The sequence below is a fragment of the Paramormyrops kingsleyae genome, chromosome 3 (genome assembly GCF_048594095.1).
Source record: "Paramormyrops kingsleyae isolate MSU_618 chromosome 3, PKINGS_0.4, whole genome shotgun sequence".
Classification (NCBI taxonomy): Eukaryota; Metazoa; Chordata; class Actinopteri; order Osteoglossiformes; family Mormyridae; genus Paramormyrops; species Paramormyrops kingsleyae.
The window spans coordinates 14,453,538-14,467,187 of NC_132799.1; the positions used below are offsets into that span (position 1 = coordinate 14,453,538).

Here is a 13,650-nt window from a genome sequence, read left to right on the forward strand (position 1 = left end):
TAAGTAATAATAGAAAACAAATTAAATGAGTAAAAAAGAGCTTAATCAGAACGTCCACCCCTTGAATTGACAGACTTTTAGCTGCTGACAAGTTTGTTTGTATCTTAATAAATTATGAAAGTTGCAAGAAGCAAACATATACATTGTATCTTGTAGTTGCTGCCGGTAAATAGGCAGGGAAACTGTGGGGATCTCCCTCCCCATAAGCATCTCCAACTCTGGGTTTGCTTCTGTTTCCCAAGAATATACAAAACAGCTACACTGATTCTTACTCCTCGGTCCAGGTCAAGAAAGAAATTGTCCAAACACAGATCAAGCTTCAATAATCAAAGTACCCATCACAACATCAATAATCTGTATTACTGTAATACTTTTTCAATGTTGGAATTTTTAAATCAACTTCAGTTACCCATAGTCTAACATGGTTCTTGCAGTAAAAAAAATTAGAGTGGCTTGTTTTGAATCTATCTAAATCCTATCCAGTCAGGAGTAATCAAATCATATAAATCCTTACATGTATAAATGTACTTTTGGGGAATTACATCAAAAAACATTTATCTAGATGCATATTTTGATACAAACCCCTAATTATTTTCAAAACATCTAAGCTACTGCTATAAATAAGAGCAATAAAAGCTATAAGGAAGAATCTAAGATGCATACTGGTGAACCATTAGCCGTTGAACATAAAAGAAAAACTTGCTGTGATATTTTTGAAAGCAAATGAATGCACAGGTTAATGCTCTGGCAAGATTTTGAGAGGTCTGCCCACTGTTGTTTTTGTTTCTGTAAGTACGACTTTAATAAAACTTTGAATACAATGAAAACGTTTCTTACCTCCATCTTCACTTGGTGTCAGTTGTCCAGGTTGTAGTACAGCAGGACTGTGGCTTGTTTTACACCTGCAGCTGGGTGTTACAATGCTTTAAAAAAATAATGATCAAACCACACCTCAGTTACTATGGATACCCTAGATTTAGTAACATAGGAATGAGTAAGGAATGGTTTTGTGTCCACACATACTGTAAGATACAATGTATCAGATTTCCATAACTGTTAATCCAATACAGAGCGCGGGACAGCATGTTTAAGATACCAGGTTATCACATATAGACCCCACAGTTACTTTAGAGACAGCGATTCTACATACGAACAGTGGAGTACTCAAACGCTACACATCCAAACTGCAGCCCAGTATTAACTACTGACCCACTCATATTAATGAAATGTAAATAGTTATTGTTACCCAAACTATTTCTTGAGTAACAGAGTATGGCAACATAGTATTAGCATGGAGGGCATTTTTAGAAAATTGGAATAAGAACTCATTTTAAATGCCAGTGATACCTGTATTTTTAACTGCAATATCGACATTTGCTTTCAGTTAATGTCCTTTTACTGGGAATGTCTACATTTGAGAAGATCGACTTGAGCAGTGTCACAGTACTCGGGATAAAGCTTTGGAGTGATAATGACTACCAAGCACATCAAAAGACAAACAGTCCACAATGCCTGTTGATATGTTTTAATAACCGACCGGAGTTTTATCATAGGGACTGTCTGGTGACAAGTGTGGTCACAGAATCCCCAGCAGCCCTGACAATAAACGGGCCCAAATCATACCTTTAATTATTACATCATTCAATGGTCGCGACAATCAGCTCCAACACCAATAACAATAAAAACATACAAAACAAAGCTAAAAAACAAAAACAAAACGAGTGCACACATTTGCATATAAAAATTGTAAATAAAAACAAATACAGTAAAAGAAACAAAAAGCATCTCTGAACACAATTACATCCTGGACATATATTTAACACTACACTCAATTTTGCAGATTCATCAAGAAAATATTGCCTCCCCTTCATACATTTGCCATGAAAATAAACCATTGTAAAAATGGACCCATACACACTTAGTCTATAGATGGCAGTGCTTATTTCGTTATTAGCTTGGGTGTAAGGAGGTCGAAATGTTTATTGTATATGCCCTCTGGTGGCCATATACAAATCTTCAAACCCACACCAATGTGCTTCCCAAAATATTTTTTTTCAGCGGATTCATTTCCCAGCAAGGGCCCCCGTGTTCCTCTTTGTGAAAAGCAGAATAAAAATATCTACTTCCTGTGTCCGCACCCTTCTCAGCAGGAATAAAACCTGGGCATTTGCCTATAATCTTATATCGCAGTGACCCTGTAACAGGATTTTAGACAGGCAGAGGTGAGACACCCAGGCCATGTCCGGTAGAGGAGTGGGTCCTTCTTAAATGAGCTGTCCAGATGGGTCAGGGAATTTAATGGGGCACAGGAAAGCAAAGTCCTGAGACGGATAACTTGAGGAGGCTTTTTCAGTTTCATTGTTGCATACGAGGATGGGGAAACAGGAGTCTCTTTTGTGCAGCTCCTTCAGTCTTGGTATAAAAAGGTTACCTTGCACCCCTCCCCCATGTCTATACCACTGAATCCTTTAACCACAAAAAATTAAAACTTTAAAATGAATTTTTAAAAAGACTCTGCAGTGGCCTGTCGCTGGTCTGCGTGGGCGACCTGTGTGTCAGCTTCGACGGTCTGGAGCTCCGCCGTATCTTCCTTCTCTGGCTCTCCCCTGGAAAATCGAGTACTTGCGGATATGATTCCAGGGTGAGGACAGAATCCCCCTCATTGAGACCCTTCACCAGAAGCTTGGTGGACGTCTGTGGGGTCATGGCTTGTCCACAATCGGGGCCTTGCCCCATTTTCTCGCATAACCTTCTAAATTTAATTCTTCATTTATCCTGCCTCCAGCAGGGCTGCTTAGGCTGCTCCAGCAGCTCACAGGTTGTGGGTCTCACAGTTTAGGATGTCTGCACTCCGGTTTAATGCACAGTTCTGTCTGAAGCAGTACAAAATCCCAACATTTCTTCTGACAGACTCTAAAACGTTCGAGATTTAATGCATCAAACTTGTTGCAGGGGAAGTCTTCTTCATTCTTCCCGACTGGGCACACCAGACAAAACTGTGTCCCGTCCAGAGGAGGAGGGGAAGAGGAGAGGCGTGACACACACGTGCACTGCCGCGCTCAGACCAGCGAGGCCTCCGCTAGTCATAGCTCTGTGATCTCCAGCGGGCTGACAGACAGCGTGTCGCTGTCCTTGGTGCGGTGCAGCGGCGTGGACTTCGCAGACTCCGTGCGGGCATTGCGCTCGGAGTACAGGCCCCCGTCCGCATGCAGAGCCTCCAGGGAGCGTGCCAGGGCCCGCTGGTCATCCTCTGGTAGGCTGTTCAGGTCGGAGGTCAGCAATGTACCGGTGCTGCTGTGGACTGCATGCACACCCTCGGGGCCACGCACCTCGACGGGCAGCTTGTGTTTGAGGCGCAGGGTGCCGCGCCCACCCCCCAGGACCATGCGCTCGTCCTCATCCTCATCCAGGTCGCTCTGGATCAGCTGGAGGGAAGGAATGGGACAGTGAGGAAGAGCAGATGAGGTGTTTGCATGGAGGACGAGGATGTGTGTCTCTATCAAGGCACGTCATCTGAAGGAAATAAGGAGCAGTGAGAGAAGAGAGCGGAAGGGGAGCTTCACAGCCATCGCTCGGAGAGGAGAGCAGGATCTCTGATGAAATCAAGGCTGTTATCCTCCGAGAAATAAACATGTATAAACAGGGTAGCAGCTGCAGACTCTAAGAAAAGATGACAGTGGACACCAGATTGGTGAGTCGGCTCCCTTTACAAGGTATCCAGAAGCAAGGAGAAGAGCTAACAGATGCAGGACAGCACTACGCTAAGAGAGATGAAAAATCAGTGAAAAGAGCGCCACCCAGAGGCTGGGAAGGGGACAGCACGAGTCTTCAAACCCGCCTACCCCCACCTCGGTGATGGACGACCGGTCGCCGTTCCCGGTAGACTTTACGACCAGTCGGGCTGCGACGAGTTTTTTGAGTCTCAGGTAGTCATCCAGCACCACTTTGAGGAGGGAGCCCTGGTAGGACAGCAGTCACGCTCAGTGAGAACAGGGCAGCTGAACCGGACCGACCGGCACAGCTTACAGCAACTGGCCTTCGCTGGACTATCATATACTGTACAAGCTCACCGAAGGTCATTATACATGTCCTAGGAGAAAAGCAAGGGCAATTCTAGGATTTTTTACATTGGAGGGCACAAGTCGGCCATAATTCAAATAGTGGGGCCAACCTTGTCATTAGCCAATGATATGTTCTGAATCAGTGAGTGACAGGGGAAGGGCCAATCAAGCTTTAAACTAGAGCCAGTTCCCCTGTAGCCCCACCCCTGCATTCGCCCTCAGAAAAAAAGACTACGTTCATTTTATCGTACTAACCTGACTGTCTTTCAGTAAACACCACCTGACATAATGGTTGACAGACGCTGTGATGCAGGTTAATATCTGTGGCTGCAGTACTGGGGGCTGAAGACTGTGCTTCTGCTGGTTACAAATATGCGTGTAGGACGGGCTGAGCGTAGCTGCACGAGGGCGTCGTGATGGGGGGCTCACCTTGATGGGCCCCTCCCGCATGATCTGGCCCAGCTTGGCGATGTTGTCATACTCCTGTATGGCAGCCCTGAGGTAGCAGTCATCCTCCGGTTTCGAGGCCTGGGGCTCACGGCCAAATGTGCCCTGGGGTAAGTGCGGTAAGTGGGTGGCACAGCATTGAGTCCATTAAAATACATCCAACAAAGGTCTTCGTATAGCATGTAAGCCATAGGATAGCTCGTCATAGGGCCTTGATGCATAATCTGTATGTTTGTGGAATTTTCCAGGTAATACCTATGTTGGTATGGGTGCCCTTTTGCATTTAGATAATAATTAGCTCTGGATAGTCGTACAACTACTCTAAATTTAGTGACCTCAGTTAATGGAGTAAAAAATTGGAAGGCTGAAATAAAGTCGTAAGCAGTCGTGGTCATGCCTAGTCTACTGTAATTTTTGCTTAGTGATCATTTTGCTTAATGACCTGGTCATTAGAATGGAACTCAGCTGCTAAATGGGGAGTTGATGTGGTTTTTGTGCCACGGAAGAAAACGTGCAAATCTTGTTATGTTTCTCTGCCAAATCTAAAATCAGGTAAAGTGTGCTCAGTTTTGTGTTCAGGGTCCTTTGCTCGACTAATGAATTTTTGTTGTGTTCTGCAGCTATGGCACACGAGCGAAGCCCGGATGACGGGGGTGCAGCCTGACATACGTGCGTGCGGGCGGGGCTATTCCACAAGTCGGTGATGTCACTGAGGTTTTCCGGGAGGTCGTCCTCGTGCTCAGCCTGTGCCGCGAGCTCCAGGTTCCGGCAGAACGGATCCAGCCACACTGGGTTTGCCCTTGACCATGTGGTACCAATGGATAAACAACGGCAAGTATGAATGGAAAATATTAGTGACAACTTGTGAGACATAAGTGCCTATTCAGCAAAGTGAAACTAGCTTGGAGTAAAAAAGTTATTATTATTCAGTCTCTATGCATGAAGATCAAGCGAATTGTGTAAGAGTGAAATTATTGGTATTGATATATGGAAACACTCATCCAATCCACCACGTGCGGACATGTCACAGTGTGCCTGTCAGCATGCCGGCCTGCGCTTCTGCACGTTCGCCTTCTCCAGTCTCCTCGGCACTCTGTAAGGATCCTCACCCCTCAAAAGAGTACTTGTTGGTGTTAGGCATGTCCAAGATGTCCATGAGGCCCTGGTTCCCTGGACAGTGGAGGACAGACAGAGCTGGACAGATTCCCACACCACAATAATTAAATTAAAATTGGTTCTGCGAGTTAGGATGCTGTGTCTGTGATTGGAAGGTTGCTGATTCAAATCCCAAGATCAGCGGAGTGGTATCAGTTGGGCCCCTAAGCAATTTTGACTCTGCTCAAAATCTCTTCTCAAAAATGAATTTTGCTTCGGATAAAAGTTGTTTGCTAAATAAATAAAATGTAAGGTAATGCGAAAGAAACCACGCCTCCTGCAGCTCATTGGAGGATAGCGGGCAAAGGACCGCCCCTCCTCGTGTGCCACGCACCTGTGGAGCCTGCAACGATGGCTTTCAGCTTCCTCTTGTGCCTACAGCAAAACGACAGTGAGAGAGAGGGGAACCGGGTAAGACGAAACAGTGTTGCTTCACTAAGCGACTGCATTGTGAAACATCATAAGGGGGGGCAGCCTATAAAAGCTTCAGGATGGAAGCCGGCGTTGCAATATTGCTGCGGAAATGCACACATTTACAGTTTGCGTAGACGCAAGATGTTATCGGGAATTTCTCAAAGGCTTCCTCTTAAGCAACAGCATCGAGCCTTTTAGAAGGACAGAAGCTGATTTAGAGGAGAATCGTATTCATAGTCTTACACGGCGCGGTAGTACATGATCATGGAGATGAAGAGTGTGGCAGCGAGGAAGAGCAGCACAGCTAGGATGATGGTGGTCATCTGCAAGAAAGAGAGAAATAACAGAAAAGGCTGAGAGCCGGTGGCTGCCCTGTTCACGGTCACACAAACCCCCCCCCCCCCCCAGTCCACCCCAGTTAATCCACTTTGCAAATAGAGCCACTTAAAGGGCAAATTAATTGATTTCAACTGAGAATCTGATGACACCAATAGACAAAGATTCAGCAGGGGGCATCAAACCATGTGCCAAAGAATGAAACATTAGAACCCAGTTAGGAAGCTCAAGATGACTGAAACAAGGAAATGCAAATAATTCTGTGATGCTGTAAGCAACATTCAATGGATACTTTCAAGGTTCAGAGTCAGACACACATTTAATAACGTGCTTTTCTACAGACACATTAGAGGTCAGGAGACTGATACTGCAGATGCCTTCCATAGCAATAATTTATATTAAAAATGATCAAGTAAGTTAAAAGTAATCATCCATCTTCAAGCTGTTAATCCTGGTCAGGGTCAATCATTCAGAGCAGGGATATTATATATGGCAACTTTGATATAGTGAAATAATGAAATTTAATGTGCATGGATCTGCTACTCAAGCGATGCCTTTAAGCCACTTAACATGGAACACAGAAAAACAGGCAGCTTCCCTTTCTCACATTCCCTCTCTCTCTCTCTCTCTCTCTCTCTCACACACACACACATACACAGTCCACATATCCATGCATTTATGGGGACTTAACATTCATTTCTATGGCTATGACCCTGATTCCAACTATCACAACCTTAACCCCTACCCAGCCCTAACCTTAACAATAAGTAACCAAACAAAATACAACACTTTTGGCTATTTTAGTTTTTTGAGTGCATTCACAGATTTTTATAAAATTGAGGTTATCCTTGCGGGGACTGAGAAAATGTCCCACAAAGTAAAAAGTTACAAGTTTTTATCACAATGTGGGGAAATCTGGTTCCCACTATGTAATAATTACAAACAAACAAACACACACACACGCACGCACACACACACACACACACACACACCTGGAGGGTGGTCATGTCCACTGGGGCTTTCCTGCTCAAGGCAGGCTGGACATCCAGGACGTTGTAGTTTCTGAACAGGTTCCTCAGCTGCTCCTTGTTCTCGTCGATCATCTGAATGACCCTGGCAGCATTGAAAATGAGGAAGCGGAGCAAAAGCTCCCGTCGTGAGCAGTACCACTAGGTCTGGGTCATTAACTAGGGTAAGACAGCTGGATTATTGGGGGCTTTGGATATTCGGTTAGTTTCACTTTCTGGTTGGATCTTTGCTGTTTATGCTCACTAGGTTTCCTAGAGTTTAGGTCAATTTGAATTTAGTTGTCAGCAGCTTTCAGTTGTTGCCTTTTAAACGGGCCTCATTCTCAATTCTCAAGTAAAATTTTGTGAAGCTTTTTGGTTTAACCCAGCTGTCATGTGCTGGAAGAGTGGAAGGTACGGCACATCCACAACACCATCTGTCCAACTTCCTTTGCTCACCTCTCAACATCAAGGATGCGATTGGTCTGCTTGTTGACAACATGGATAAGAACGTCCGTTTGAGCAAAGTTTACGCGACCTTTTTTATCCACGTGGAACTGAAAATGAGAAATGAGAGGAAGGTCAGTGTAGATGTGGGTCAGGGATGTCGAGCTGGCCTGACGGCAGCAGGTCCAGTCTGACACATGCACGTACTTGCAGGTCGTCAGTGTTGACAATGGCTCCGGTGATGTTGGCCAACAGGTTGACAAACTCTTCTTGGAACAGGCGCACTCGCTCGGGGATCTCGTTGATGACGATCTTCACTCGCTGGTCGTCCCGCAGTATGTAAATGCCCACCAGCGCCACATCACTATGCTCAGCCAGGTCTCGGGCCAGAACCTCCACCACAAAGTATCCCGGAGCGTAGGCCGTAAAAAGGTCAAAGGTACGAATAATTCCATCTGTCTCACCTGTTGAATAAGGATTTCCGCAAGGGAAAAGATACCACATACTAGGACAAAGACCTGATAGACAGAATACAAGCAACTCATCATGTCTATGAAGTGCAGGATGAAGACTGACCGATGATGAAGACATTGCCGACGTCCTCAGAATCATTGGATTGCAGCCTGATGTAGCGGATGGACAGTACACTGTACAAGACCAGGCTGTTGTTACCTATATCATTGTCCACAGCTTGGACATGAATTAGTTCTGAACCCACCTTGGCATCTGCAGCCACACCTGGGGAACAAGGGAGATCAACACAGATCATCAACATGACTTGCACTCTATGTGGTGCCCACTTTGCATAATGGATCACATTCAGAACATAGGGAAGACTTAGACCCACCTGCAGTGTACTCTGGCTTGGTGAAGTGTGGAGACTGGTCATTGATGTCCTCTAGGTGGACCCGCACCTCCTGCAGGGTTGGGTCACGACCGGGGTCCAGGCTGAAGAGCCTTGATGCTCTCTGGCTCCGCGGGGGAGTCCAGTTGCGGTTGCTTGAAGCTTTAATGATAATGGAGTACACAGGGATGTACTCCCGGTCCAGGTCCTTCCTCAACCGAAGGGCTCCAGATGGGCTCAGGCCGAAATTCCCCTCAGTGTCGCCCCCTGTCATCGGTGTGTCATCAAACTCAGGGTTAGGGGCCCTTGGGAAGCTCCAGCTCAGAGAACTTCAGTAAGCCTGGAGTTGATGCTCAAAACATCATTGTCCATCCATACTCAATGCTCAGAATATTCCATTATTTCACATTGTTCATCTCTAATCTCTCCATAATTTCACTCTATGAATATAATTCCCTATCACGCTCCAAATCCTTTATTCTCCTTCCTTCATTGAATCTTTTGTTGCTTTGAAGATAAAAAGCTTTGTCTGTTAATAAGTTACACTGAATTAATTCCTTCCATTGTTGAGGCTTATCGACAAAGTATTTTTATTATACATATGCATATCTGGGTCCTGGTTCTAAATTTCTACTAATAATTCATTCACAGCTTGCCTATTCAATAATATTTTCATAAATGCAAAACCATTACTTCAAGAGATAAGGGTGTTTGCAGGTCTTTTAAAGCATTTTTCTATAGCTCCTCTAAAGTGCATATGGAAATTCCTCATTCAACTGACCTGCTATGAAGTAGTACACTACAGCGTTGGAGCCTTCATCTGCATCGACCGCGCCTGTCACGTTGCCCACCAGAGTGCCTGGAGTGGAGTGCTCCGGCACTGAGAGCACCTGGTAGGGCAAGCTACCCCGCTGAATGATGGTGGGGGCACAAAGACAAGGCCGTGGAGACTCAAGGATGAACCAACGCAGATACACATCACCAACATGTAACTGAAAGCATGGACCTGCCTCCACGTAATAAGGCCACAACACAGTGTCACAGTAACATTGCACACACCAACTTCCCAGTGATACTGCACTGTCAAACTTCCAAAAGTAGAACTGAAGCACAAAATTCTTCTAAAAGGATAACATGGAAATCTCGTGGAATCTCCTGTTCTGCTAATTTTCTATGGGTAACATTCCCAACACCAACCGGGGGCTTCAGGAAGACGGGCTCGTTGTCATCGATGTCTGTCAGCGCCACCTGCAGGGGCTGTGTGGTCTCGTAGGGCACTGGCTGGCCAAGGTCGTAGGCCACGATGATCAGCTAGACAGCCACATAATCAACATTGAGATTCAGTTCTCTAAAGCTATTTACATTGTCTTTTACACTTTAAGACAGCATCAGTCTTGCCCTTTACTGAAAATGGCGAGTTCTGCACCCTCATCAAATTCCAGGAATAACTTACACTATGCAGGGGTTGCTTCTCCCTGTCCAGCCGCACGGCCGTGGTGATGACTCCAGTTAGGGCGTCGATGTGGAAGTTCTCCCAGTCCCGGTTACCCGCACCGGTCTGAAGGAAGGCGTAGCGGACCTCTCCGTTCACGCCCTCATCCCCGTCTGTAGCAAACACCTCATATACCACCAGCCCCGGGGGCTGTTCCTGGAGGAGTAACAGGTATTCAGAGGAACTCTCCTGGTTTTCAGTCAAGTGGTCTGTTGGATTTCATCACATTTGGTATGTTTGATTTTTATTGATTTAAAGAATAGCATATATCATACGAACTAAGGTACATATAAAAGAAATAATAAAATATAGACAATGCAAATTATTATCACGAGCGGTGATCATTGATCCCCATTAGTCAATTAAACGCATAAGCAGCTGCAAAACTATTTACACTCGGACGTGCCATCATCACCCACCTTCACACATGGGCTGGGGAGCCCTTTTCAGTCCTGGCAGGAGACCAACACGTGAGTCCCGAGAAAGTGCCGGGCGATGCGCGCTCTATCCCACGGCTGAGGTACGGTCAGTACTGGGATCTCCCCCTTCCTTTATACTAAATTTAGAGTTGCATGTGGGCAGGGGGTAAGCTGGCCAGGCTCACCCCTTCCCCCCAGGCAATAGGTACTCCAATTCCCCCTTTGGTCCGAGTGATGCTGCTTGCGATAACATACTACAATAGGCGTCCTTGCACCAGGTGTCTTTGCGCAACGCCTCCCTGTTCCCCCCTAAAGGTAATATAGGGTGCTGTATACCGACCCCCCCCCATCACCCGAAACCAAGATAAGAATTCTGCATGCCGATCTAATGGCCCAGATTAGCATCCTGGCTTCTTTTTATGAGCCCAAGTTATTTATGGCAAAATTAGGTTTTACAGGGGATCGGTAAATAATGTGTTTGTGCAGTCTAGTAACATTCGGGGTGAATCATGGACGATTGATCTGAATTTCAGGATGATCAGTCCACACGCGATCATAATTAATCCACAATTACAACTTCCCAGAATATTATAGTAAAAGGATTAATTCCATGCCACGTGGGTGACGTAATCGTCCGCGAATTCATCCTAATACAACACTTCTGGCCACTAAAGTGTGGAAACACTTCCAATTTTTAGAGATTGCAGAACTTTATTCAACTTCCAGTTATTTAATAATCCAATGTTTGATATTTGTAACATTCATAACGTTTATAAACATGGCCACCAATTTTCGCGTATTCATTTTTAAAGTATAATCACAAAATGCTTGGTGTTTCCACAATTTTGATGAGTGTATAAATGACATATAGAGCATGTCTTGTTTGTGAATTGTAACTGTTATGCTCTGATATATTGAGATTATTGTTTTTTTACACATTATACTTTCAGTGAATTTACCATTTGATTAACATCTACAGGAGATTCACTAGTTCGGTTACATTATAGAAGAAGAATTAAATCTTGGGTTTTCACGCTGGTCCAGAAGGACTAAAGTCTTGTATGATATAGGCTCATTACCATGAAGCTGGTCATAGATGATCTAGGGACAAGTGTGTCTCTTCATGTTTTGTTAATATTTGTTATGGTTAAGATTTTGTGAGAGTAAATTGATTCTTCTGCAGTGTCTAGGGGTGATCAGTAGTTTTTGTAGACACGACATTTAACTACACGCTCCTACAATAATAATGTTACTATGAGAAGTCACCTGACATGTGCCTTTGGGGGTCACTTTGACCCCAGGGTAGGTGTGAGAGGTAACCCTTGTGGTACAAGGTTATTTTGCATTGCTTTTAATTGATATATTGATATTGATTTTAATGCTAAGTTATCTTGTATTACTTGTATTAAAGTATTTTTGAGTGAACCTAAGCGTGCCTGTTTGTTCCTTCGAGAGCCCTATATCCCTCTCTCATCCATTTTAATACAAGTGTACACCCAGACAGGCCAATACCGACTCTAACCCGAACCCGATCCAGTGGGCCAATAGTGTCACGCACCTCCAAGATGTGCATGATAGTGCCGTTGGCGGGACGCACGAAGACGGGCCGGTTATCGTTGACGTCGATGACGGTGATGAGCAGGGTAGCGGTGCCCGTCAGTGGCGGCCGTCCGTGGTCTGAGGCCACCACCGTCAGGTTGAAGCTCTCGAAGGACTGCAGCAGGCGCAGCGAGCGCAGCAGGCCGGTGTCCGCGTCCAGGGAGAAGGCGTCTGACAGACAGCACAGGGGGCAGAAAGACGGAGAGTTCCGGTCACGGTGGGGGACAGGCGGCCGAGGCCTCATTTAGGCCACAGCTGGTCTGCTGGGCTTAGATTTGCCTCTTTTACCACATACTTCCACATCTGCAAAGAAATGAATTGGCTGAGATCTGCAAAAACAAAGGTTACGCATTCGTGGTGACTCACTGTTATTTATGTTACCAATCACGCGGCAATGACTAATTCTGTTTTGACACTGCCTAAGTACACTGTCAGAAAAAAGAGTACCAGTTAGTACCTTTGCTTGTCACTGGGGCTGTACCATCAAGGATCCGCCAACTGTACCATAGCTCTAGGTCATTCTACATTTTAAGGTACAGAAATGGACTATTAATGTACCATTGGGGGTACATTAATGTTGTGTGTACCTTGGGGATGTTCCTCAGAGTCCATTTCTGTACCTGTAACTACACTAAAAGCTACATTTACCTGCAGCTATGGTACAATTAGCAGACTCTTGAGGGTACAGACCCATTACAAATAGTAAAGGTACAAACTGGTACTCTTATTCTTACAGTTTATGTGTAAAAACTTAAAAATACATTTTCCCTTATTATTCACTGAAAATAATAAAATTTTGGTAATTTACATTATTTTAATGGTGCCTGTGACCTAAAAATTAAATAACATTTTTTGGAAGCTATCCCTTAAAATCAAACTCAGACACTGTAAAATACTTTTCGGTGTGTTTGGTGTATTTTTTGGCGAGATTGTATTTAGTATTTGTAAATGCTTATTGATTTGATATATTTTTCGGAGATATTACCAGACATTTCAGAGATATTACCAGCTGCATTTCCTTTCAGTGTGTAGGTCAGGATTCCATTGTCCCCTTCGTCCAGGTCGGTGGCAGTGAGCGTGATCACCGACGTCCCACTTGGCTCGTTCTCAAACACACTAGTGCTGAAGACTCGCTCCAAGAAGCGAGGTCTGAAATCGTTCACGTCCAAGACGGTCACCAGCACCTTAGCGGTAGTGAAGGGGAACAGGAGAGAGGTCTGTGTTTACATAACTGTGTAGCAGAGGGAGATGGATCGGCAGTTATGCTGAAGATATGCAATTTCCTGGTCGGAACAATTTCAGCATTTGATGTGCATTCTCTCTTCCAGCTCAGAGCTGGAAAAACATTTCAGAAAAATGCATTTTAACAGGTGCTTTTGCTTTTGTGGTTGCGGCTGGGCGCTATCATGGATGCAGGGCAGGTCTTGGC

General features: G+C 45.0%; 1 protein-coding gene across 1 annotated transcript in view; it reads right to left on the reverse strand.

Annotated features, from left to right (window-relative positions):
- Nucleotides 1-1,509: 1,509 nt before the first annotated feature.
- cdh23 (cadherin-related 23) overlaps nucleotides 1,510-13,650 on the reverse strand; it is a 187,125-nt gene continuing 174,984 nt past the window's right edge. The window contains exons 53-69 of the mRNA XM_072709700.1: nucleotides 13,228-13,405; nucleotides 12,181-12,392; nucleotides 10,165-10,359; nucleotides 9,909-10,022; nucleotides 9,493-9,622; nucleotides 8,715-8,978; nucleotides 8,444-8,605; nucleotides 8,075-8,331; nucleotides 7,880-7,977; nucleotides 7,406-7,526; nucleotides 6,321-6,400; nucleotides 5,998-6,038; nucleotides 5,618-5,678; nucleotides 5,178-5,307; nucleotides 4,491-4,613; nucleotides 3,849-3,959; nucleotides 1,510-3,425 (exon numbers count right to left, since the gene is read on the reverse strand). Of these exons, the coding sequence (XP_072565801.1) occupies nucleotides 3,084-3,425; nucleotides 3,849-3,959; nucleotides 4,491-4,613; nucleotides 5,178-5,307; nucleotides 5,618-5,678; nucleotides 5,998-6,038; nucleotides 6,321-6,400; nucleotides 7,406-7,526; nucleotides 7,880-7,977; nucleotides 8,075-8,331; nucleotides 8,444-8,605; nucleotides 8,715-8,978; nucleotides 9,493-9,622; nucleotides 9,909-10,022; nucleotides 10,165-10,359; nucleotides 12,181-12,392; nucleotides 13,228-13,405 (2,619 nt within the window). The 3' untranslated portion in view covers nucleotides 1,510-3,083. The remainder of the gene's footprint in view (nucleotides 3,426-3,848; nucleotides 3,960-4,490; nucleotides 4,614-5,177; nucleotides 5,308-5,617; nucleotides 5,679-5,997; nucleotides 6,039-6,320; nucleotides 6,401-7,405; nucleotides 7,527-7,879; nucleotides 7,978-8,074; nucleotides 8,332-8,443; nucleotides 8,606-8,714; nucleotides 8,979-9,492; nucleotides 9,623-9,908; nucleotides 10,023-10,164; nucleotides 10,360-12,180; nucleotides 12,393-13,227; nucleotides 13,406-13,650) is intronic.